At 37.1% G+C, this 23557-nt stretch overlaps 1 protein-coding gene across 2 annotated transcripts in view; it reads right to left on the bottom strand.

Annotated features, from left to right (window-relative positions):
• LOC133639311 (xaa-Pro aminopeptidase 1-like) overlaps positions 1-21542 on the bottom strand; it is a 32458-nt gene extending 10916 nt beyond the window's left edge. Inside the window, exons 1-8 of one of the 2 annotated variants that reach the window (XM_062032539.1) lie at positions 21418-21542; positions 14682-14806; positions 14409-14472; positions 11853-11957; positions 11594-11686; positions 9233-9376; positions 2747-2842; positions 1882-1963 (exon numbers count right to left, since the gene is read on the bottom strand). In XM_062032539.1, the coding sequence (XP_061888523.1) occupies positions 1882-1963; positions 2747-2842; positions 9233-9376; positions 11594-11686; positions 11853-11957; positions 14409-14472; positions 14682-14798 (701 nt within the window). In that variant the 5' untranslated portion in view covers positions 14799-14806; positions 21418-21542. Of the gene's footprint in view, positions 1-1881; positions 1964-2746; positions 2843-9232; positions 9377-11593; positions 11687-11852; positions 11958-12151; positions 12210-14408; positions 14473-14681; positions 14807-21417 lie in introns of those variants that run through there. The other variant, XM_062032541.1, reaches the window with a different exon arrangement.
• Between the last annotated feature and the right edge of the window lie 2015 nt (positions 21543-23557).

Genomic DNA, 23557 nt, shown 5'->3' with positions numbered 1-23557 from the left:
CTCATGCATTACAACTCGTAAATAAGTTTAAATAAAAGTCAGCTAACAATGGAGGTAATGAGAGTCGCTCTATCAAGGTTATATATAAACACTGTAAGTATATATGTAATGTAGTAACAGGCACATTTATAATAACATGTAATATTTATTTATTTTGCTCATTTAAAGGATACTGCAACACGTTAATTTCACAGACGCATTACATCATTCATTATTTCCTTCAACAACAACATTACTAATCATGACAGACTTCATGGTAGACAATAAACATAATAAAACAATCACTTACAGTAGAATGTCTGCTCTCACTAGGAGATTTTCATATCTTGCCGTTTAGATGAAGAATGAACCACAATCCACACAAAGGGTTAACAAAAAATTACTGCGTCTTTGTGTGTCTTTCTCGCCATCTCCAGGTCGAAGTTTGATGTTACAGATAACCAACTTCTTGGTTTATGGCCACATCCTTCTACTATCCAGGTGAGATGCATGATTTAATATGCAGGCCACGAGATGCAAATAGAGTATTGTTGGCGGTTTTTGGATGCATATTATAGGGATTTAGATGCTAAATCAATTTACTACTGATTACCCCTTGAACGGGCGATTATTACAAATTAGAATGCAAAAAAATATATAAATTACATGTGTTCTTGTCTCTCGTAAGGACTGTGAATGATAGGCAAAATTAAAAATAAAGTGCCGTTCCCCTTTAACAAAAATGTCCTTTTGGCCCAACCTTAAGTATTAAATTAATCAATTTATAATGAGTTAGATTTTAGATAGACACCCAGAGCGGTTTACATTGAAACCCATCATTGATTCACTCCACATCCACACTGTGTTGGTGGTAAGCTATAACATAGCCACAGCTGCCCTGGGGTAGACTGACCAAGGGCCTCTCCGACCACCACCAAACGTTCATTCACATTAATACACCAGTGTGGGAGGCACTGGGAGCAAGGTGGGTGAAGTGTCTTGCTCAAAGACACAACAATAGCGGGTAGGATGGCGGAAGCTGGATTCGTAGCAAGAACCCTCACGTCTCTGGACACTGGCTCTACCATCTGAGCCACGCAGCCCAGATTATATCAAGGACGGGCATGATAAAATCTACTGTATGAATGTGTCCTGTAGACAGGGGGTAACTACTGTATGTAACCATATATCAGTTTTTAGCTTTAAGAATGTATAATATAGCTCAGTGGTTCTCAACCTTTTTTCAGTGATGTACCCCCTGTGAACATTTTTTTAATTCCAGTACCCCCTAATCAGAGCAAAGCATTTTTGGTTGAAAAAAAGAGATAAAGAAGTAAAATACAGCACTATGTAATCAGTTTCTGATTTATTAAATTGTATAACAGTGCAAACTATTGCTCATTTGTAGTGGTCTTTCTTGAACTATTTGGTAAAAAAGATATAAAAATAACTAAAAACTTGTTGAAAAATAAACAAGTGATTCAATTATAAATAAAGATTTCTACACATAGAAGTAATCATCAACTTAAAGTGCCCTCTTTGGGGATTGTAATAGAGATCCATCTGGATTCATGAACTTAATTCTAAACATTTATTTTGTTGAAGTATTATTCAATAAATATATTTATAAAGGATTTTTGAATTGTTGCTATTTTTAGAATATTTTAAAAAAATCTCACGTACCCCTTGGCATACCTTCAAGTACCCCCAGGGGTACGCGTACCCCCATTTGAGAACCACTGATATAGCTCATAAAATCCCCTGACGAGCAGGGAAACCTGTGAAACAGGCTTGTAGGGATGATAAAGCCTCTGTTTTTTCCTGACCTAACGTATATATTATAGCTCATGTATAAATAAATACTGTATACATGGATTACATTGGTGTTGTGTATTTCTTTACCTTACTGTGCTGATCCCCACAATCGTATACGCGAAAAAGACAGGGTTGTACTCAATATCTGCACCACGGAGGTTGAACAGCCCTGAAGATTAAAAAAAACGCAACAAATTTAAAATTTTAAAATCACTGCAATTCCAAAAAGCGTGTAAATATTTTCTGTATAAACAGAAGACAACTTCATGACAGTAAAGGTTGGGTTTTCTACCCTCCGCAGATGCCTGAGCAATTGGAATCAAAGTGAATGTCTAATTGCAAGCTGATGACAATCAGAATGGCTGTAATTAACATAAACAATCAGAACCAAGAGCTCTACAGGCACGGTCAACAAGGTGCTCAAACAGACATGTAGTGGGACACCCGTGCATCCCAGGGTCCTTGGATCGTGATCAGGTATCATAGCTAACTTATGTAACCGATGTGAAACTGCTGTAATGATTTGTGATAAAGCAGACAAGTTTTAATCACACGGTTTGTCTACTTAGAAATGTTATCTACACCATGTGGTACAGGCATGGAATTTGGACACTTGCATGAAAGGAATGTTAACTAAAATATCTATGATGGCAGCAGTTTGAGCATGGCAATGATAATTTTCATTTTTATTCAACTGTGCTCCACCTTTGGAATCCTACTGTACCGACTTTCTCAAGACAGCAACTGTGGCGTGTTGTTGCATCTATAAACTTGAACTCGTGATTTAAAAGTCCAAAATATCTAAAGATGTGAAATGAAAATGATTGAGAGATGATTAAAAACATCTGACAAAACACTTAATTTCTAAACATCTGATGTACATTTACATGTTTGCAAATATATCACTGTGTTAGCATAGAAAAAATAATTCAGGTCATCCATTGTCACCCACATGCTATCTCGTCCAGCGCTGTGGCAACGAACCAGGTGATTTTCCTTTCAGTCATCTTGGCTCGCAGAGCTGCGATTTTATCCTGCCACGACATACCTAAACAAAAGATATCATCAAAACCTCAGTGCTTTCGTTTTTTAAGAATTCACTTGACATGTATCATGTTTCACAGAAACAAAACCTTTATTTTAAACAAGACTCAACGCAAGAAATCAAGACAATTGCTGGTACAGTATGTGACTTCTTCTTGGAAGTGAAAACCAGTGGTCGTCGACCAAGTTAAGATGGTTGTTGTACAGCAAGCACCACGCGAACATTCTGAGTACAAAATAGGCTTAAATCTTCCTGTTAAATGCAGATACAAGCAATAAAATCTAACTATGCAATAGTATTGATCCCTATACTTTATCAGAAAAAGATTTGTTGAGTGGTATCAAGGATTACGTCGGTCGCGTTCCCTGACATATTGAACTATTGTGCTACAGACACCATTCTAAACAACAAAACAGATGGAAACTTTGAAAAGCATGGATCTCTACAACTTCTGTGTGTGTAACTGGGTCAAGGAATTTGCTATTAAGACTATATTGGATAAATATGCATCGTTTGTACTCTGGTAAGGTTGAATTTTATGATTTAACTTCGCTTCTACTTATGTTTAATGTTGTTGTACGTGCTGGTTACGAGTAGCATGTTTTTCCCACCTTTATCAAAATAAAACTATAGATGACAACATTGCTGAAAGCTTCATTTATGATTGCTGCCTTTGGTAAAAGCTTAACTATTTTAGGTTTTGTTGGCATTTGCTTTCTTTTATTTAGACTCGCCAAGTTGGTGCTTTTCGAAACATTCGTAGCAACCACGTGTTTAAGATATACAAATAATATCAAGATAATATTTAAATGGTAAATAATAACCGTTAAAAGTATATCAAACAAACCTTTAACGAAAAGATCACTGAAAACTCATGCATTCTTCGACTCTGCTCTCTTAGACTAGAGCAGGGGTGTCAAACTCATTTTAGATCGGGGGCCACATTGAGAAAAATCTATTCCCAAGTGGGCCGGACTGGTAAAATCATGGCACGATAACTTAAAAATAAAGACAACTTAAGATTGTTTTCTTTGTTTAAAAATAGAACAAGCACATTCTGAAAATGTACAAATCATAATGTTGTTGTTGTTGTTTTTTACACTCACATGTTGGAGTTAATAGTATTCTATCTTTATTAGTCGTTATTTATATTTTCGGAATAAATTATGTGATAATGTTCATCAGTCAACTCATCCATCCATCCATCCATTTTCTACCGCATGTCCCGTTCCATTGGTGTTAATTTTCAATCTATCAAGATAAAAAAAGTATATCAAAATCAAATTACAGTATGTTATTAATGTAGTTTGATAATTTTCCTCGACCGACGTACTAACATCATGTGGTTTATTTTGTACATATGTAGCATCATCTACAAAGATACAAAGAATTGCTATTGTGACATCCAGTGGACACATTTAGAACAGCTGTTTCTTTCATTCAAAAATTTCAGGCTAATTTTTATACTTAGCAAACTCATCCCACGGGCCGGATAAAACTCGTTCGCGGGCCTGATCCGGCTTTCGGGCCGTACGTTTGACACCCCTGGACTAGAGTGTGAGTTGCATGCTTTTCTCGACACCGTTTCCACAAATCTTGCACTTTTTCGCCCTTTTTGACAACCTCTCAAGGAACTTTAGTTAACAGTTTATTATTTCCGTGACGGTTCATATAGCCAAAAAGAACGCAAGTATAGAACGGCTGAATGGAGCCTAGTACCTGTTGAAAACAGAGCTAGCTTGACTACCACCAGTATTATTTGGGCGGGACGTGAGAAGAAATGCATTCTACTTTTTCCAGGGTAGATAACAAAACCATTTGTAAACCCTGTGGCTCCGTTTTCTCCAACAAAAATACAACCGACTTAAAGCGCCATTTGCAAATTAACCATTGTCACATCTTCGCAATAGTAAGTAGGCCAAAGCTAATATTTCGAAATGACTCATACTGTACTGAACTACTGTTACTGTTAAAAAATGGCAGAGCAGGAGAAAAAAATGCTTACTTTACCACATGTACGTAAATAAATACTTAAAAAAACAACTATTTTTGTAGTGGGCCATAATGTGGCGAGCTGGGCCGAGTTTACCCGGCAATTTAATAAGCAAGACACCTGTACAGTTCACTTTAATTGATGTCCTCGGCACACTGTTCAGCTATTAATTGCACAACTTGGCAACCCAAAAGACCAGATTTGTTATTTTTCAAGCTAACACACAAATAAAGACAGATATGTGAGATACATACAGTATACTGTACCTTCTAGATGTATAACACTGGTTGCTGTATTTAAACAGGACAGTGGCCAAGATGCGAATTGTGCACACTCAGTGCAGTTATGGACAATATAGAATAAAAATAGTTTATTTCTTCATATGACCAATAGCATGCACACATATTTTCATGCACACACAGCAACCCTTTGAGACACTTGTGATTTAGGGCTATATAAATAAACATTGATTGATTGATACACTGGCGTTGAGAGTGTTCTTTTTTTTAACAAACTATAAAGCAGTGATATGTTTGTTTGGTCATAATTGTCTAAACAAATAGTAGACCTATATGAAAGAATATACACATTACATTGTAATGAAGTTTAAGAAAATAGTTACAATGTTATTGAACGTAATAGCTAAAATATGATTTATGTAAGTTATGCACTCCAAAATGCCAACAATTCATGTAAACAACTTAAATAAATAATGTACCACTGTAATAGCACCACCCGCCACCCCAGAAGGGACAAACGGTAGAAAATGGATGGATGGATGTATTATAGCAGTTGTCATTATATTTTTAATGTTACGATTGGAGCATCAAATACTTGCACTTTCATGTTTATGTTCCATTTCCATTATTTCCTTTTAAATAAATACTGTCATCATCTGTCACATCAAATCATGCCTTGTATTAAGTTTGTTGGCGTTTTCCTGTATTTAATGTTTTAGTTCTGGTTTAGCACTCTTATTTTGGTCGTTTTTCCTGTTTTGTTTGTGTGTTCCTGCAAGGAGCTTCGCTCCCGCCTCTGAGGGTGTTCGCCTTGCAGCTGTTTATATTTTGTAATTACGGCTATAAGTTAAACCTTTGCTGCAAGCCATGGTCGGGACTTTGTCATGTATGTTGATACATTGTGGAAGCTCCTCCTGCTGCACATTTTCACTGTTCTCCAGCATTCTGTTTTGTTTATACCCTGATCAGTTTAGTTTCGTTTTGCATAGCCTGCCCTATACTTTGGTGCCCTTGCTAGCGCATTAGTCGTTTGATTATTTGAGTCATTAAATACCTTTTTACCTGCGCAAAAAGTTCTGAGGCTTTAATTAGTCCCTTACTCTGAATTTATTCTAAAATAATGTGATGCACCATATTCAGATTTATTGAAATGCATCTAAATTTATTACATTGCACAGTAATAATATCCCTAATAGAAGTGGTATAAAGACAACTTCAAATATGTGTTATCCCCTATCATTTATATTTCAGTCGACAAACTCTACTGTCATTTTAGTCGACTAAAATATTGAGGAATTTAATCGACTAAATAAACTACACTAAAACTAAATTATTTTAGTTGACTAAAATATGACCAAAAGTAAAATACAGTTTCGTTAAAAGACTGACTAAAACTAAATTAAAAACTGTTGTCGAAATTAACACTGACATGAACACATATGTATTTTTTTTATGCATTCTATTTTGTAATGTATAGCGAGTACAAGGTGGCTTACAATGAAGCTAATGGGAGTCATCTATTGCACTCATAAAGCCCTCTAAAAACATTTTTAAAAAAAAACACAACAATACTCAATTTACATGTTGTGACTTGAATATTAACCGATAGCAATATTGTTGTTATAAGGAACTATTTTTAGCGGCGCTTTGATCACACAGAGGTAACTAGTTTATGCAGCTATTAACAACTGAGCCAGTGAGCTGCTGCATCGCCTCTGATTTGGTAAAAGTTCATTTTAGATTATAAATCATGCCTCTCAGTTGTATAGCAGAAGGTTGTGGCCATAAACCGAGAAGTTGGAAAACTTTGACATTCAACTTAGACCCGGAGATGGCGAGAAAGAAACAAAGAAAACGCTTGTTTAACCTTTGGTGGATTATGATTATTTCTTTATCTAAACTGGCAGATATGAACATCCCATCTGTCGGTATCCCTGTGAGAGCAGACATTTTATAGTAAGTGATTGTTTTATTATGTTCTAAGTTTGTATTTCTTGTTTATCACTTAGCAATATGCTACTTGCTGGACCTGCTTATCGCTCAGCTTCTAAAACTTGTAGATCATCTTCCTTATACAAACCCCGTTTCCATATGAGTTGGGAAATTGTGTTGGATGTAAATATAAACGGAATACAATGATTTGCAAATCCTTTTCAACCCATATTCAATTGAATGCACTACAAAGACAAGATATTTGTTGTTCAAACTCATAAACTTTAATTTTTTTTTTGCAAATAATAATTAACTTACAATTTCATGGCTGCAACACGTGCCAAAGTAGTTGGGAAAGGGCATGTTCACCACTGTGTTACATGGCCTTTCCTTTCAACAACACTCAGTAAACGTTTGGGAACTGAGGAGACACATTTTTTAAGCTTCTCAGGTGGAATTCTTTCCCATTCTTGCTTGATGTACAGCTTAAGTTGTTCAACAGTCCGGGGGTCTCCGTTGTGGTATTTTAGGCTTCATAATGCACCACACATTTTCAATGGGAGACAGGTCTGGACTACAGGCAGGCCAGTCTAGTACCCGCACTCTTTTACTATGAAGCCACGTTGATGTAACACGTGGCTTGGCATTGTCTTGCTGAAATAAGCAGGGGCGTCCATGGTAACGTTGCTTGGATGGCAACATATGTTGCTCCAAAACCTGTATGTACCTTTCAGCATTAATGGCGCCTTCACAGATGTGTAAGTTACCCATGTCTTGGGCACTAATACACCTCCATACCATCACAGATGCTGGCTTTTCAACTTTGCGCCTATAACAATCCGGATGGTTCTTTTCCTCTTTGGTCCGGAGGACACAACGTCCACAGTTTCCAAAAACAATTTGAAATGTGGACTCGTCAGACCACAGAACACTTTTCCACTTTGTATCAGTCCATCTTAGATGAGCTCAGGCCCAGCGAAGCCGACGGCGTTTCTGGGTGTTGTTGATACACGGTTTTCGCTTAGCATAGGAGAGTTTTAACTTGCACTTACAGATGTAGCGACCAACTGTAGTTACTGACAGTGGGTTTCTGAAGTGTTCCTGAGCCCAAGTGGTGATATCCTTTACACACTGATGTCGCTTTTTGATGCAGTACAGCCTGAGGGATCGAAGGTCACGGGCTTAGCTGCTTACGTGCAGTGATTTCTCCAGATTATCTGAACCCTTTGATGATATTACGGACCGTAGATGGTGAAATCCCTAAATTCCTTGCAATAGCTTGTTGAGAAAGGTTTTTCTTAAACTGTTCAACAATTTGCTCACGCATTTGTTGACAAAGTGGTGACCCTCGCCCCATCCTTGTTTGTGAATGACTGAGCATTTCATGGAATCTACTTTTATACCCAATCATGGCACCCACCTGTTCCCAATTTGCCTGTTCACCTGTGGGATGTTCCAAATAAGTGTTTGATGAGCATTCCTCAACTTTATCAGTATTTATTGCCACCTTTCCCAACTTCTTTGTCACGTGTTGCTGGCATCAAATTCTAAAGTTAATGAAATGATGATTTGCAAAAAAAAAAAAGTATCAGTTTGAACATCAAATATGTTGTCTTTGTAGCATATTCAACTGAATATGGGTTGAAAATGATTTGCAAATCATTGTATTCCGTTTATATTTACATCTAACACAATTTCCCAACTCATATGGAAACGGGGTTTGTAATAAGGCTAAAAAAATAAGGTTCTGGACCATCATTTGTCCCAAAGTTGGCTTTCATGAAGTCTGTCATGATTAGTAGTGTTGTTGTTGTTGAAGGCAATAGTGAACATTGTGAAGCGTCTGTGAAATGAATGCGCTTTCATATGCTTAAAATGAGCAATATATGTAAATGTTATGTTATGAATGTGCCTATTACTACATTACATATATATTTACAGCAAGAAAATAAAACGTTGATGGAGGTTTTTGGATGTTTTTAGAGTGATTTAAAGTTATAGGCTGTATACAGCCATTCCCCTTACCTCCATTGTTAGCTGACTCTTGCTAGCATTTATTTACAAGTTAGAATGAATACAAAAAGAAAACTCATATGTGCTTGTCTCACATAACGATTGTGAGTGATAGACAACATAAAAAAAGTGCTAATTTATTTAGGAAAATATATTTGGCAAAGTAAGAGTAAAATGTTTATTTACAAACAATAACAATGACAACGTTTTACTGACCCGTGTAGTCCAATCCCAAAGTACGGAGATGTGTGCTGGGTCTTTGAGGGCGGTCAGTCCACACCGCATCGATGAGGTTGTCCTGCACAGCTACCAGAGAGTGTCCTGCACTGTTCAGCGCCTTGGACATGGTTTTCCACTGGTCTGACATGAAACACAGGCAAGATTTACTATAAGAAACAGCGAAATAAAATAATACTTTTCGTTGATAATCCAATCCAATCCACTTTATTTATATAGCACATTTACAAAACAAGAATGTTTCCAAAGTGCTGCACAGCCATGTTAAAAACAATATTAAAAACAATATTAAAAATAATATTAAAAACAATATTATGCTACACCAATGACTGAATAAAAACAAAGAATAAATGAATAGAAAACCAATACAGAGACAACATAAAAAATAAATATGATTAAAAACTATTTTAAAGGGTAAAACCAATTAAAACAGTAAAATAGACATCAAAATGTATAACCCTAACCCTAACCACACAGGACAACAGAGGACAGAAGACCACACAACTCACGTAGTGTTAAAAGCCAAAGCATAAAAGTGGGTCTTAAGACGAGACTTAAAACACTCCACTGTGGGAGCAGTTTGAACATGGAGGGGCAGAGTGATAAGAAACACAATAGATCTTGGCTCGGCATACTGCTTTAAATCGTGAATAATTTTTTTTTTTTTTTATACATGCATTTTATATCCTCATTAGGGTGTAAACTGGGGCCTATCCCAGCAGACTTTGGGCGAGAGGCTGGTCACACCCTGGGTCTGGACTGGTTGCTAGCCTAACACAGGGCACATATAAACAAACAACCTTTCACACTCACATTCACACCTATGTAGAACTGGCTTCCGGTGTTGAGTCCTGGGTATCATTTGTCAGTTTTGTTAATGATTGCCCGCATGTGGGCCCGCATGACTCCACCACGCACGGCGCAGAGATGACACGGACACTGGAGAGTTATTAACGAGAAAGGATGCCGATAGGACAACTTGCAATAGTTGCTAAGTGGATATTTCATCAAAGAAAGTTAATGCTACCCAAAAAATTAGCACGCACAGCATGTGATAACTTCTTTTGATCCCCTCCGAGCCTGAAGTGAATCTCCACCAATAGCAACAGCGGAGACGTTAGCACGTCGTCTCCTGTTAATACTAATACTGCCTACCATGTTAGTGCCTCACTGTAAAAGCTGTTATTATTAAATGTAAACAGGAAATTAATACTTCTCATGCATTACATGACATGACAGAGTCTGACTGGCTCAGGGGCCGCACGCCTCCTCGCTGTCTAAGGGGTGTTCTCCACGGCTCAGGACATCGTGATTAATCAGAAAATTGCATACCCTTCCTGAAAAAAACAACATGCTTATTTTTCTCCAAAGTAGTAGTTAATGTTCATCCTGTTGATTCACATTGTCGCTGCATGGAACAGATCAGTAAGTGGATGCAAAATAACTTTCTTCAGTTAAACTCAGACAAAACTAAAATCACTGCCTTTGGTCCACAAGAGAAAAGATAATCTATTATTAGTAACATTGAGACGCTCTCCCTGAAACAAGAGTAATCAGGTTAGAAATCTAAAAGTAATATAGGACTCAGACTTGAACTTTAACACCAAAATTAAGTCAATAACATCAGCAGTTTTTACCACCTGAAAACGTTGCCAAAATCAGAGGAATAATGTCCAAAACAGACTTAGAAAGACTAATCTATGCCTTTGTCTCCAGCAGGTTGGACTACTGTAATGGTTTTCTAACTGCTGCTCAAGTTACAACTATAACCTAGAACCAGGAAATATGACCATATTAGTCCAGTCCTTAGGTTACTGCACTGGCTTCCTTTTGCTCAGAAACAATTTTTTTAAACAGTTCTCCTTGTGAACCATATGAACCATCTCGGCCTCTGGAGACCACAGGAAGTGGTCTCCTGCTGGTGTCCAGAATCAGGACAAGACATGTTGAGGCTACTTTTCAGTTGTATGCTCCTGAAATCTGGAGTAGTCTTCCAGAAGATGTGAGACAGGCCTCAACGTTGGCAATGTTCAAATACAGATTGAAAACACTTTTATTCAGCTCTGCATATGACAACTGAAAGTATTGTATATTCTATTGGTCCAGCTATTGACCAAAATTGCTTAAAAGTACAAGATTTTAAAAGCACCTTCTCATTAAATAGCACAATTGACTGGTACTGTATCTACATTGAGACAGGCTGCGGATGAATTATTGAACATTATGAGCTGTATGATGTAAGGTTTTGAGGAATTATAAAATGTGTATTAGAGTTCCAAGCATTCACATTTCGTTCTTCCAGCAGGGTATTTTGAAATATAAACTGAAACCACAAAATACCTGCAGCAATGATCCAAGGGTCGACTCCCACTTTGGAGTTCTCTGGCAGGACACTAATCAGCCAGTCCTCCTGAGAGGGTGTTTCCTTCAGCCCTGTACAACAATAAAATACAATGAGTAAGTCAGGCATTAACTGTAACTGACTTTGGTTTAAACTATTTTTTGTCAACTGGTATAGTTGTATCTTAAGTTAAGTACAGACTGAAAACAAAATGTCCAATCAGTATTTAGTATATTTGGCAAATACACTAAGTTGTACCCATTTTCATGAGAGTCCAGTTGTTATCCATCTGCTGGCTGGCTTGAAGGAAGTAACGGCCATCGGTCCACATGGCAGCATACTGTTCCGTCACAATGGCCGTACCTACACAGCATAACACACACATACACACGTGCACGTCTTACTCAAAATCGGACCACAGAACTTTCCTCCAGAAGGTCTTATCTTTGCCCATGTGATGTCAGATGAAACAAAAATTGAGCTGTTTGGCCACAATACCCAGCAATATGTTTGGAGGAGAAAGGTGAGGCCTTAAATCCCACGAACACCACTCCTACCGTCAAGCATGGTGGTGGTAGTATTATCCTCTGGGCCTGTTTTGCTGCCAATGGAACTGGTGCTTTACAGAGAGTAAATGGGACAATGAAAAAGGAGGATTACCTCCAAATTCTTCAAGACAACCTAAAATCATCAGCCCGGAGGTTGGATCTTGGGCGCAGTTGGGTGTTCCAACAGCACAATGACCCCAAACACACGTCAAAAATGGTAAATGAATGGCTAAATCAGGCTAGAATTAAGGTTTTGGAATGGCCTTCCCAAAGTCCTGACTTAAACGTGTGGACAAGGCTGAAGAAACAAGTCCATGTCAGAAAAACAACAAATTTAGCTGAACTGCACCAATTTTGTCAAGAGGAGTGGTCAAAAATTCAACCTGAAGCTTGCCAGAAGCTTGTGGATGGCTACCCAAAGTGCCTTATTTCAGTGAAACTTGCCAAGGGACATGTAACCAAATATTAACATTGCTGTATGTATACTTTTGACCCAGCAGATTTGGTCACATTTTCAGTAGACCCATAATAAATTAATAAAAGAACCAAACTTCATGAATGTTTTTTGTGACCAACAAGTATGTGCTCCAATCACTCTATCACAAAAAAATAAGAGTTGTTAGAAATTATTGGAAACTCAAGACAGCCATGACATTATGTTCTTTACAAGTGTATGTATTCTTTTGACCACGGGACTGTATGTATTTTTTTTGTCATTATGGCAGATATACTGAAGAACATGATACAACTGTTTTAGATAACATGTACAGTATCTTACTCTATGATATTGATACAAACTGCCAATATTATTTTACAAATGTAATTTTGCTCACAGCTCTTTATGTCTATATGTTATTACTATAAAAGCTATTGTTGTTGTGTAAGTTCCATGCACACGACTGAAAGACAGGAGCTTCAATCTTGGCTGCAGGCATGAAGCGTGTAATTTTAAATATAATATGCACATTACATTGTACATGTAATATAGGGTTGTCCCGATACCAATATGTTGCTACTAGTACCAGTACCAAAATGTATTTTGATACCTTTCGATACTTTTCAAAATAAAGGGTACCACATAAAATGTAATTATTGGCTTTGATTCAACAGTTATGATATATTAAACATGTGTTTGTTATTGCAATCAAAGAACCATTTTGACATTAAATAACAGTGAACATACTAGACAATTTCTCTATTAGTAAGCAAACGTGTTAAAAGGCTCCTAATTTGTCTGCTGATTTATGCAGTGATATAGTGTGTCATTTCTGATTGTATTATTTTGTCAAGCTACTTCTTCATTTACCGTCAATATCTGGTTACTTTCTGTTTCAACATGTTATATCTACACTTGTGTTCAAATGTAATAATCACTTATTTTTCTGTTGTTTGGATACTCATACTACAAATATGGGTATCAGTCTAATACCAAGTAGTTAAAGGGTGATACATTGATCATATTTAAAGTCCTCCTGTGTCCAAGGATTTATTCCCTGAGTTTATGAAAAATAAGAACATACAGGCAATAATATGGTGTGTGTATAAAGACCCCAAAATGGCACCTATTAGGAAACATTATCTGGTGGAGTTTTTTGCAATATTATGCAAAACCAACTTTTCTTATCTATTGGTACCTGCTGATGTGTATTTGGGATATACATAAGTCCTAAAAATTAGCGTGCATCCGCCATTGTAGTCCGCGCCCATGCCGTAGTCACTAAGCTTCTTCTTTTTCTCTATCCTCTTGTTGTGGGGCATTCATTCTCCGCTGTTGCCATTTCTAATATAAAGTAGCATATAGTTTTAACTTATACCCGTCAGCAGACTCGCTAAGGAAGTGCTAAAAACTACCGGTACAACAAAGATGACGGGGAGAAGACGCAGTCGAGGTGGAGCCACGTAAATAAGACCACCCACAAAACCGCGCATCCTAAAGACACGATCAGAAAGCGGCTTGAAGATGGTCTGTAATACATAATCCATGTAACATTTTGACCAAATAACCACCATTACATGTTATGTAGACCACAAGGAAGTGTTTGTAGGAAAATAATAACATGACCCCTTTAATGCGCCTTTTGTACGAACAAAGACCTAAATAGACCCGCTCATTGGCAGTGTGTCTTATAATCCGGTGTCCGAAAAATACGGTAGATGAAAATGATTTTAATACCAAACAATTATAGATCAGACACCGTGATGAAATACATTCTAAGTATAGGCCACAAGTCCTTTTAAAAAGCAAGCCCACATAAAGAAAATGTACCTGCTGAGCCGTTGAATCCACACATAAATTCCCGTCTGCAGTCACACGGTGCAATGTATTCACTCTTAAAGACAGAGAGAATACAAAATGGGATGGTTCAGCTGAAGCAAACACCACTTGGTCCCATAACATCACATCGTGATGTGCACAAGGAGAAGGTTAGGGGCGGCGTGCAAACAACAACAATTAATTGGGAAGGTCAGAGCAGAATCAGACGAGCAGTGGTATTGTCAGCTTGTGATTGTGTCTAGAAAGGAGGTAGACATTATTTACCTGGTGTGCATCACCAGAGGGAACAATGTACGCCTGGAGAGGTTCAGAGAAGTATTTACAGTTCTTCATCACCTGGCGGAGCTGCCTGAGCAGCTCTCCTGTGATCTTTGGAGACATGTTTCTGTCTGAATGGGAAAACACAAATACATTAATGTAAGACAATTTCTTCACTTAGCAGATGCAGCAACCAAACAACACATCTCTGGATGTTTGTAAAGTATAGCGAAAGTGCAATTACCAGACATTTGTGCGGCCACAGATACTTCGGAAGACTGAAAAGGAACTGATTTGGTGGAAACTATTTGACGGTAGTATAAACGTGGAGCTCAAAGGTCACACCTATATCTTTACCCTTTGTAATGTGCTGACTCGGCAATAGGAGGGAAATTTAAATTATAAAGTCTCAGTGACAAGAGTGTGTTGTTCTATGACATGCACTAACCACACACTTTATTAGGGATCTTTTGCAACTCCTGATAAGATCTAATATAAGAGCTGATAAAGTTTGTATAGACTGTAGAGTACAGATCAGGGGTCTTCAATGACATGTGTCCAAAGGACTTATTTATCTCAGCAGACACTATAAAGATAATAAAGGGCAATCAATATTTAAACAAACAAAATATGAATATAGTTATAGTAATAGAAATATGATTAAAATAAAATTAATAGTAATTAGCTGTGTCCAAAATATGCTTGTTTTTTTTTTTTGCTAAAAATTTACTCAATCGATTTCAACTCACTGAATCATTTTAGATCGTATTGTCCCAAAAGAAAAATGTAATCCCTGAATCGTATTAGCAACCACAAATTCCAAATCTAATCTAATCGATGTTAAAACCAATTTTTACACCCCTAATAGTAATGGTAAATATTGCCATAGGATTTGATTTTTTATTCAATCTGATTTTTTCAGTTCCTAACGTAAATATTCATTTAATTCAATTGTTTCTAAATCGTACAAATATTTAAAACTGAGTTGAGGGTGGAATTATCGCACATTTGTATTTGTATTTTAACAATGTGAAGCAATTTGTGAGCTCTCTCTGTGAGAAGTGCTGTATGAATAAAATGTATTTACTTACTTATATTCACTGAAATCGAAGTAAGAGGTCAATTTAATCGTAATTTTGATTTTTAGCAAAATTGTTATTTTATCGCCTCAATGTAGTAAATAGTTTATTTTATTTTGTTCACTAATTTAGTAGTAAATTATTGGACACAAGCTGCTCAATGGCATAGTTTTTCCTTTTTTTGTTTGTTATTTTGTGATATACTTTGAGTTAACAATTGGATACAATAAAAGTGAATGAGGGTATAACTGTATTATTCTGCATTTTTCTTTTACTGTTGTATTTGTATCAGGGCTTTTCAAAAATAATGATTCAAAACATGTGATTAATCACAAAAAATGTATCGCATTAATCACGTGTATACACAGATTAATCATGCAATTTCTTTTGACCGTACATGCTCCTTTGCCTTAACGGAGGCTGGTTACCTGAAAGGCACCACAGGTTGTTATACGGTCAGTGATCAGGTCACTGCATAAGTCAGTGCAAAGATGCATGAGGAGATGCCGCTCGATGGCAAATTTCACTTCAAATACAGCGTGACGATACTTCAGTTCAAAAGTTTCAAACTTGATTTAATTGAGGGCCATATATAATATATATATATATATATATATATATATATATATATATATATATATATATATATATATATATATATATATGACTATTACTGTATATTATTACAACATTGCCTGTGCATTTGATTATTACCGTATATTTTTTTTACGCACAAATTGATGGATAACTTGCTTTGAAATCATAACACACACTGACGAGCAGATATTTAAGTGTTTCTTATTAATTTGACCAAACAAAAATGTTTGGAATATTTTTTAACATAATATTTGTTGCGTGATCAGATAATAAAGTTAACATTTTTCTGTCAAAATTGAAAGAACGACTACATTTAGCATGAAAAATGAAGTACTTTATTGACGCACATTACTGCGCAGGCCAAATAAAACCCTGTGGCAAGCTCGATTTGGGTTTGACACCTGTGTTTTAAATGTTACCACATGCCGAGCAAATAAATAACGTATGTTCAAGTAAAACATTTGAAAAAATAGTTCCTGACATTCTGATAATTGCATGTTTGTCCAAATACTGGGGTCTAGTGTTGTCCCGATACCAATATTTTGGTACCGGTACCGCTCTGCAATAAATAAATATTGATCTTTGCTACTTAGAATATGTTCCCCATACTAAAGTGTTACCGTTATTACTATGTTATTTTACAAATGTATTAAAATTAAAAAAACAACTAAAATATCACATGTACACACGTATCCACAGCTTTTGCTTAAAACAGGAGTGTCAAACTCATTTGATCTCAAGGGCCACATGGAGGAACATCTATTCCCAAGCGGGCGGGACTGTTTGCCATGTTTGTTATAAATACAGTTAAAAAAAAATACATCAGGAAAGTATTCACAGCGCCTAACTTTTTTCTACCTTTTGTTACGTTACAGCTGTATTCCAAAATCGAATACATTCATTTTTGTTGTCAGATTTTTACAGACAAAACCCCATAATGACAATGTATATATATTACGGGGGGTGTATATTGTAGCGTCCCGGAAGAGTTAGTGCTGCAAGGGGTTCTGGGTATTTGTTCTGTTGTGTTTATGTTGTGTTACGGTGCGGATGGTCTCCCGAAATGTGTTTGTCATTCTTGTTTGGTGTGGGTTCACAGTGTGGCGCATATTTGTAACAGTGTTAAAGTTGTTTATACGGACACCATCAGTGTGACCTGTATGGCTGTTGACCAAGTATGCATTGCATTCACTTCTGTGTGTGAAAAGCCGTAGATATTATGTGATTGGGCGGGCACGCAAAGGAAGTGCCTTTAAGGTTTATTGGCGCTCTGTACTTCCCCCTACGTCCGTGTACACAGCGGCGTTTTAAAAAGTCATACATTCTGAATTGAATTGAATTTAATTGAATTATTTATTTCAAACCTGCACAGTACAACACACATTTTTTTTTTATATATATATATATTTTGCCAGAGACATTTATGCAAGGCTTGAAAAGGGGTTGGATGAAGCAGATGCTTGTAATATCCCAACCCCTCTCACTCATTCCACATTTAACATAAACAATATAATACAAGAACAATACTATACAAACAAAAACCAGAAAAACTCCTGTACACTAACAATACAATAGTACCACTGTTACTGTGAGACAAGACAAGACGAGACAAAACACACACATACACACACACACACAGGCCCAAACACTCTCTGACCATACACCTCTCTCCCATCGCTCTGTGCTAAGGGCATCACTCTCTTTCCTCCTCGTACTTCTTTAGTACTTCTTTTTTAAACAGTGTTTTAAATTGAATCATGTTAGAACACGTTTTTAACTCGTCCCCTAAGTTGTTCCACAGACTGACTCCACGCACATTGATTTTAAAGTTGTTCTAAATTTAGGCAAATATAATTTGTTGTTTCCTCTTAGACTGTAACTATGGTGAGCATCTCTATCCTGGAATAGGTTCTGTATATTGGATGGTAGAGAGTTTTGGGATGCCCTAAACATAATTTGAGCAGTTTTAAAGTTGATCACATCGTGCAGTTTAAATTGCTTTAACTCCATGAATAGTGGATTTGAATGATATCTGTAGTGAACATTGGACACAATCCTAATGGCCTTTTTCTGCAGAATGACTAAAGGCTGTAGATGGGATTTATAACAATTTCCCCAGACTTCAACACAATAATTTAAATACGACATAAGAAATGATTGATACAATAACAGCAGAGCATTGGTGTTCAATAAATGACATGATCTCCTCATCATTCCAACACATTTAGCAACTTTTGTCCTTAGGTAACTTATATGAGGCTTCCATGAGATATTTTCATCCATTACCACTCCTAAGAATGAATTTTGTTGAACATATTTTATTGGTGTATCATCAATAACAATCCTGATGGGTATATTACTTGTGCGATGGCTAAAGAGCATGATTTTGGTCTTCTTTAAATTCAGAGACAATTTGTCGGTATTATACCAAGTTTTTAACTTTATCATCTCCTCAGTTTCAGAGGCCAGAAGTTGCTTCACGTCGTCACATGCACATGTAATGGTTGTATCGTCAGCAAGGAGGATGAACTTCAGCAGTGTTGATACTTTACATATTTCGTCGATATACATTATAAATAGCGTGGGTCCTAGTATCGACCGCTGGGGGACTCCACAGGTTATGTTCATGAGTGTAGATTGATGTTGGTCGATCTGAACAATCTGCTGTCTCTCATTCAAGTAGCTCTTCAGCCATTTCCCTGCCACTCCCCTTATGCCATAGTTTTCCAGTTTATTTACCAAAATCTGATGGTCAATGGTATCGAAAGCCTTTTGCAAGTCAATAAAAATTGCTATAATTTTTTTTTTACTTTTGAAACCGATACCGATAATTTTGAAACCGATACTACATTTTAAAGCATTTATCGGCCGATAATATCGGACATCTCTAGTTAGAGCAGACCTGGGCAAATTAAGGCCCGGGGGCCACATGCGGCCCGTTGAGCTTTTCAATCTGGCCCGCCGGACATTCCCAAATCATTTTTTTAGATCTTTAAGATAGAAAGTGTAGCTGCCATTATGATGTGCAGTGACGTTTTCTAATGACCGTAAGTCCTCAACTATACAAAGTTTTTCAATGGTTGGAATCTGCGCTTTGGGATGATGTACCAGTTATTATGGTAATCTAATTAGTTACTATGGTCATCTAATTAGTTGCTATGGTAATCTACGTCACAGCAGCTCAGACGAGGCACCAAGCAGTGTGGGCGGGAAGTGTTTCCACAGACGCGGAAGGAGATTTTCACAACAAAGTTCTAAAGCTTAGTGATATATCAGATGTATCAGATTGTCGGTGGGTTTATTTTGTACACTTCGCGTTCATATTTCACTCTTAGTTGCATTTTTGTTGCGTTTCACTTGATTGTAAAATATGTCCATCGAAAGGGGGCGAGACGTTCATATTTTGTCAATATTCAGTGTTTTATCGTTCATAGAAAAAATTAAAATTCCATTATGTTTTTTAAGGCGGTCTGTTATAATGTTTTTAGCATTTAATCAGACATTATTGTGAGGTTTTGTATTAATGTTCCTAAAAATAGATATACCGGCCCCAGACACATTTTTTTCCTCTAAATGTGGCCCCCGAGTCAAAATAATTGCCCAGGCCTGAGTTAGAGGGTTAGGGTTAGGGTTAGAGTCAGGGTTAGGGTTGGTTGTATAATAAGGCCATGCCGAATAAGGCATTAATAAGTACTTAATAATGACTAATTAAGAGCCAATATGTTACTAATTTGCATGTTAACAAGCAACTAATTAAAGGTGAATATTAGGGATGTCCGATAATGGCTTTTTCCCGAAATCCGATATTCCGATATTGTCCAACTCTTTAATAACGATACCGATATCAACCGATACCGATATATACAGTCGTGGAAATAACACATTATTATGCCTAATTTGGACAACCAGGTATGGTGAAGATAAGGTCCTTTTTTAAAAAAAATATATATAAAATAAGATAAATAAATTAAAAACATTTTCTTGAATAAAGAAGAAAGTAAAACAATATTAAAACAGTTATATAGAAACTAGTAATTAATGAAAATGAGTAAAATTAACTGTTAAAGTTTAGTACTATAGTGGACCAGTACAATCATGTGTGCTTACGGACTGTATCCCTTGCAGACTGTACTGATATATATTGATATATAATGTAGGAACCAGAATATTAATAACGGAAAGAAACAACCCTTTTGTGTGAATGAGTGTAAATGGGGGAGAGAGGTTTTTTGTGTTGGTGCACTAATTGTAAGTGTATCTTGTGTTTTTTATGTTGATTTAATAAAAAAAACATACTAATAATACAAATAAATGATACTGATAATAAAAAAACGATACCGATCATTTTCGATATTACATTTTAAAGCGACATCTCAAGTGAATGTGTTCCCCATACTAAAGTGTTACCATAATAACTTTTCACATTGCCATTATGGGGTTTTGCCTGTAAAAATCTGACTACAAAAATGTATGTATTCAATTTTGTAATACGGCTGTAACGTAAGAAAATGTGGGGGGGAAATGTAGGCGCTGCGAATACTTTCCTGATGCACTCATACTTCTTATCCGATTAAAAGGAAAAACCATCACCGCCGTTCAATGCGGAATCGCAGCCAAACATTGACCAATCACGTCGTCGCATTCGTCATCGATGAGCTTCGCTATTGGCTAAGCACTTTGCATGCGATGGATGTTTACAAACAGGCTTCCGATGACTCACTGGTTCTCATTAGCCATGTCTTGTCAACTGATACACACCTATACTTACACGCATTTGAGCTGTTTGGCTTGTAAACATAATGGTCGTCAAAAGGCCACTGATACAATGGTATTGGGTGTGGTAGCGAAGAGTAGAAGGCCATGAGGATTTTTGAACAGCGTTTATATTTACAGGCTACAAGTGCAAAGGTCGGTGTGTTCTTTCACAACAAACAATAAGCGGGAGTCGAGGTAGCAAAGATGTCGTTCATTCCCCGAACACTCCGCTTTGTGCCGCCCCGTCGAACTTCTGCTCCGTTTTACGGCAGTATAACCACCAATTAGTTACAACATAAGTCAATACACACCTGGTGGATTCTCCTTTTGGACGCGATTCTTGCGACGGTTGACAAAAACACGCGTTTTTATCGAGGGTTTGGACCTTGTGTTGGTTTTACTGACAGGAGGCGGCCATTTCGCCGGTGACGTCAGCGGTCACATGACCCCAGTTTCTTCCAGTAGAGACGGAGGGATGCAGACTCGCCTCTTTTCGTTTTGTTTTTGTTTTGTTCGGACGTTTAAAAACATGGTTTCTGACTGTATTGAGCCACGTCGCATTTTTGCTATGCTTAGGCAGTTAATTTTGATTTTTTTTTAATTTTTTATTAAGGATCCCCATTAGCTGGTTGCCTCAACAACCCACTAGTCTTCCTGGGGTCCACAATTCAATACAATTACAAGTAAAAGCATAAAATTATAACTACACAATGCAGAAAAAAATAAAAGCATCAATAAAAAACAAGCAAACAATTTACAGTCACAGAATAATAATTACCATATAAATATAACTACAACATATAAAACCAAACAAATCATCAATGAGCAAACTAATTTAAAAACTCAGATAAAATATTACTCTCTTTTTAAAAACCTGTTTACTTTCAATGCTGGTGAGAATTCGAGGCAGGTTATTCCAGAACGATAAAGATCTATAAATAAAAGATTTCCGCAAAGCATTCCTCTTGGGACGAGGGAGTACAAAATGCCCCTCACTGGATGCCCTGGTATTGTGATTATGTATAGTGCTACTGTGAACTATTTGGGCCATGAGAAAAGCAGGAGTTTTACTACCGGTTACTGATTTGAACAATATAAGATTATTAGCCAACAACCTGTTCTGCACTGTTAGCCAGGAAAGAGAAGCATGCATTTGGTTCACATTGGGTCTTAGTGAACAACCAAGAACCAGCCTTGCTGCCCTATTCTGGACAATCTGGAGCTTACTGATCTCACCACTTGCAGCAGACGCCCAGACTGTAGAACAATAGTCAATATGACACAAGACTAAACTCTTAACAATTTGACAAAGAAGAGGTGGATCAGCAAAACCAGCACATTTCCTGGAAATACCAACAGCCCTTCCCATCTTTGTAACTATATCACTGATATGATTTGACCAGGATAGAGTGCAGTCCAGCATCACTCCAAGGAGCTTGGCACTTCTGACCTGTTGAACTGTTGAAATACCTAGCCTCAAATCCAACTTTGGGTCACAAGATAACCCTTGCCTAGTCCCCAATATAATACTTTTTGTTTTTGAGGTGTTAAGGACAAGTCTGTTACATACTGTCCAGTCATGCACAGCTTTTAGTTCCTCACTCAATACTACATTAAGTACACTGCATGATGGTGCAGCATGATATAAGGTTGCATCATCAGCATAAAGAACCAATCTTGCACGCCCGGTAGCCCAAGGTAAATCATTGGTGAATATAGAAAAAAGTAAAGGTCCTAGGCAACTTCCCTGTGGAACACCACAATCCAAACTTCTGCTATTAGACAAGCTGCCATTAAAGGCCTACTGAAAGCCACTACTACCGACCACGCAGTCTGATAGTTTATATATCAATGATGAAATCTTAACATTATAACACATGCCAATACGGCCGGGTTAACTTATAAAGTGACATTTTAAATTTGCCGCTAAACTTCCGGTTCGAAACGCCTCTGAGGATGACGTATGCGCGTGACGTAGCCCGGCGAACACGGGTATGCCTTCCACATTGAAGTCGATACGAAAAAGCTCTGTTTTCATTTCATAATTCCACAGTATTCTGGACATCTGTGTTCGTGAATCTGTTTCAATCATGTTCATTGCATTATGGAGAAGGAAGCCAAGCAAGCAAAGAAGAAAGTTGTCGGTGCGAAATGGACGTATTTTTCGAACGTAGTCAGCCACAACAGTACACAGCCGGCGCTTCTTTGTTTACATTCCCGAAAGATGCAGTCAAGATGGAAGAACTCGGATAACAGAGACTCTAACCAGGAGGACTTTTGATTTGGATACACAGACGCCTGTAGAGAACTGGGACAACACAGACTCTTACCAGGATTACTTTGATTTGGATGACAAAGACGCAGACGTGCTACTGTGAGTATGCAGCTTTGGCTTTTTTTTGCGTATGTACGTAACTTTTTTAAAATATATAAGCTTTATGAACCTTGGGT

Source organism: Entelurus aequoreus, linkage group LG22 (assembly GCF_033978785.1).
Source record: "Entelurus aequoreus isolate RoL-2023_Sb linkage group LG22, RoL_Eaeq_v1.1, whole genome shotgun sequence".
In the NCBI taxonomy this organism is placed as follows: Eukaryota; Metazoa; Chordata; class Actinopteri; order Syngnathiformes; family Syngnathidae; genus Entelurus; species Entelurus aequoreus.
The sequence above is the reverse complement of the archived record's forward strand: the minus strand, read 5'-3'. Positions and strand labels throughout refer to the sequence as shown.